A 2,278-nucleotide genomic window follows, 5' to 3' on the forward strand; every position below is an offset into this window, starting at 1 on the left:
GAACACAAATAATCATGATAACAAAACAATGAAGCGATGTCTGCCATTTGTGTTTAATTGAAATTTGAACCTGAATCCAAAGTCTGTGAATTGGACATGAGAGTGATGATTTATTTAATTTTTTTCATCGTGCGACAGGATGTTATGTCAGATGCATATCTCACCCTTTTTTTCTTAATGCTGTTGTCTGTGGCCAATATGTCATAATTATTTATGTAAAATCCATTGCTAATGTCTCATGTGTGTTGAACTAGTGTCATGTGTACAAGCTGGTGTCAAAAGTGACTGCTGTCTGGTGCTGCCACCCCCTGTAAAGGAGTGTCGTTCTCACTAAATGTACTGTTGCTAAGTGATAGAGATTGCATGCAGTGAAGAAAACACCTGTGTGCATGTGTGAAAATGGTAAGAGTACATTGATTTACGCCTGTATTTCAGTTCTCAGCCAAAAAACAGGTCAGGATGAATTTCAGTTCAGTTAGAACCAAATGCATATCTGACCCCGATGATTGTAATTTGATTATTTTTTATACTATTGTTAATATTTGTGTTTTAAAAATGTTTTTGATTGATGTTTTTTTTCGGTCTAGTTAAATTTATTTTGTGCTACCAAAATCTGAAGTGTGCCTGCCTTAAGGGCTACCAGGGATTTTGAAATTTTGCAAGGCCTGCATGTTGTTTTTTTTGTTTATTTTTTTGTGGACTGCTCATAAAAATATGATTGCCATTTAATGATGTTTCAAGACAGTGTTGTAGAGGAATTATTTTATTAATTTAAGAAATGCTAGAAAATACTAGAAAACTAGTACCAAGAGTCCATGATGCGCCTCATGCTCATGAATCTCATGCCACCCATATTGCTGAAGCTCCTGTACTCTCCAGGCCTGAAGTAGGACATCCTGCCTCTGTAGTGGGGCTGCTCATACATGAGCCAGTGGCCGTCCATCACATGACAGGACTGGCAGTGAGACATGCGGTAACGGTCCATGATGTTGTCACAGTCATCCATCATCTCGTACATCTGACCCATGAAGTTCTCCCTCTCGTAGATCCTCATTCTGTAGGAGCCTTTGTACTGTAGTGAAAGAGAAGTCAGTTATGTTTACAGTGTAGTGAAACTCTCTGAAAGTGTTGTCTTTTCGAGATTTTCAAATTTTCCTCAATGTCCCAAAATTTTTAATCTGCTCTCTGCTTTGTGTTTCCAGTTAAAAGTAGTTTATTAAAAAGTGTCTATTACTAACAAAAATTTCATTGCGCTCACCATTGGGATCATACGGCAGGATCTGATGCAGTTGCTCATTCCAAACATGGACATGTAGTCAGCGTACTCGCCCCTTTTAAAGAAATACTGATTTCCCATGTAGTTGGGATGATCATACATCATCCAGCATCCGCTCTCCACTCTGCAAGAGTGACAGCGGTTCATGTAGGAGGAGAAGTCACCACAGTCACCCATACACTCATAAGAGCGACCCTGGAAGTTCCTGTCCTCGTAAAAGATGACCTGAAAAATCAAAGTTGATCTTTTTAGTTGTTTAAAGTGAAACTTAACAAATCAAATATTTTTGGAGTTAAACTGGGTGGAAATCTTAGCTGTAATGAAGTTTACCTTGCCCATCATGGTTGCGCTGTCTGATCCCCCGTAGTTCCACAAAGGAGAAGCTGAAGCTGATTCTGGTTGTTGACTGACTGCTGTCACCCATACCTTTATACTAGACCAAGACTAAAGACTACACAGCACCTATTGTTAGTCAATTCCTGACTGTGCAAGTTGGAATAGAGGCCATTCAAACTGAAACACAGTATCTAGACCTTACTACTCAAATTTGTCACTCTAGAATTTCTGAAGTTTAAATTGTAATTATGAAGCACTATACTAAGTAAACACACGTGAAAGAGGTTTTTAAAGTATTTAGTTAATTGTAACTCATTACAATACTTGTTTTAGGATTTTTATTTTTTTATTTTACTTGAGTGCTACTGAAATAAGTGTTTTACTAATTTACTTATTCAAGGAAGAAATGTTACTGCTTACAATTTCATTTGGAAATTAGAAGTATAACAAATATTTTGCAGGTCATAATGAATAAAAAGATTGTTTTGTATTTAATACAAGTTAAATACAAGCTGCTCTATGGACAGTTTCTGTTGCCTGTAGGTAATTGGCAGATAATAAAATTAGTATTTTTTTGTTTTGTTTATCAAATAATTCACGTGTTTATAGTAGTGTAAAATCACTGGACGCTGAACAGACAAGAGAGACGATTCTTTCATTTTTATT

The 2,278-nt window shown here is 36.6% G+C and overlaps 1 protein-coding gene across 1 annotated transcript; it reads right to left on the bottom strand.

The window, feature by feature from the left end:
• Window positions 1-747: 747 nt before the first annotated feature.
• Window positions 748-1,691, bottom strand: LOC311089008 (gamma-crystallin M2-like). The gene is made up of 3 exons (XM_084123445.1): window positions 1,607-1,691; window positions 1,259-1,501; window positions 748-1,072 (listed from the first exon to the last, which is right to left on the bottom strand). The coding sequence occupies exons 1-3, from the start codon at window positions 1,616-1,618 to the stop codon at window positions 800-802; spliced, it is 528 nt and encodes a 175-aa protein (XP_083979571.1). The 5' UTR covers window positions 1,619-1,691; the 3' UTR covers window positions 748-799.
• Between the last annotated feature and the right edge of the window lie 587 nt (window positions 1,692-2,278).

The sequence above is a fragment of the Abramis brama genome, assembly GCF_963993115.1.
Source record: "Abramis brama genome assembly, chromosome: 8".
Taxonomy (NCBI): Eukaryota; Metazoa; Chordata; class Actinopteri; order Cypriniformes; family Leuciscidae; genus Abramis; species Abramis brama.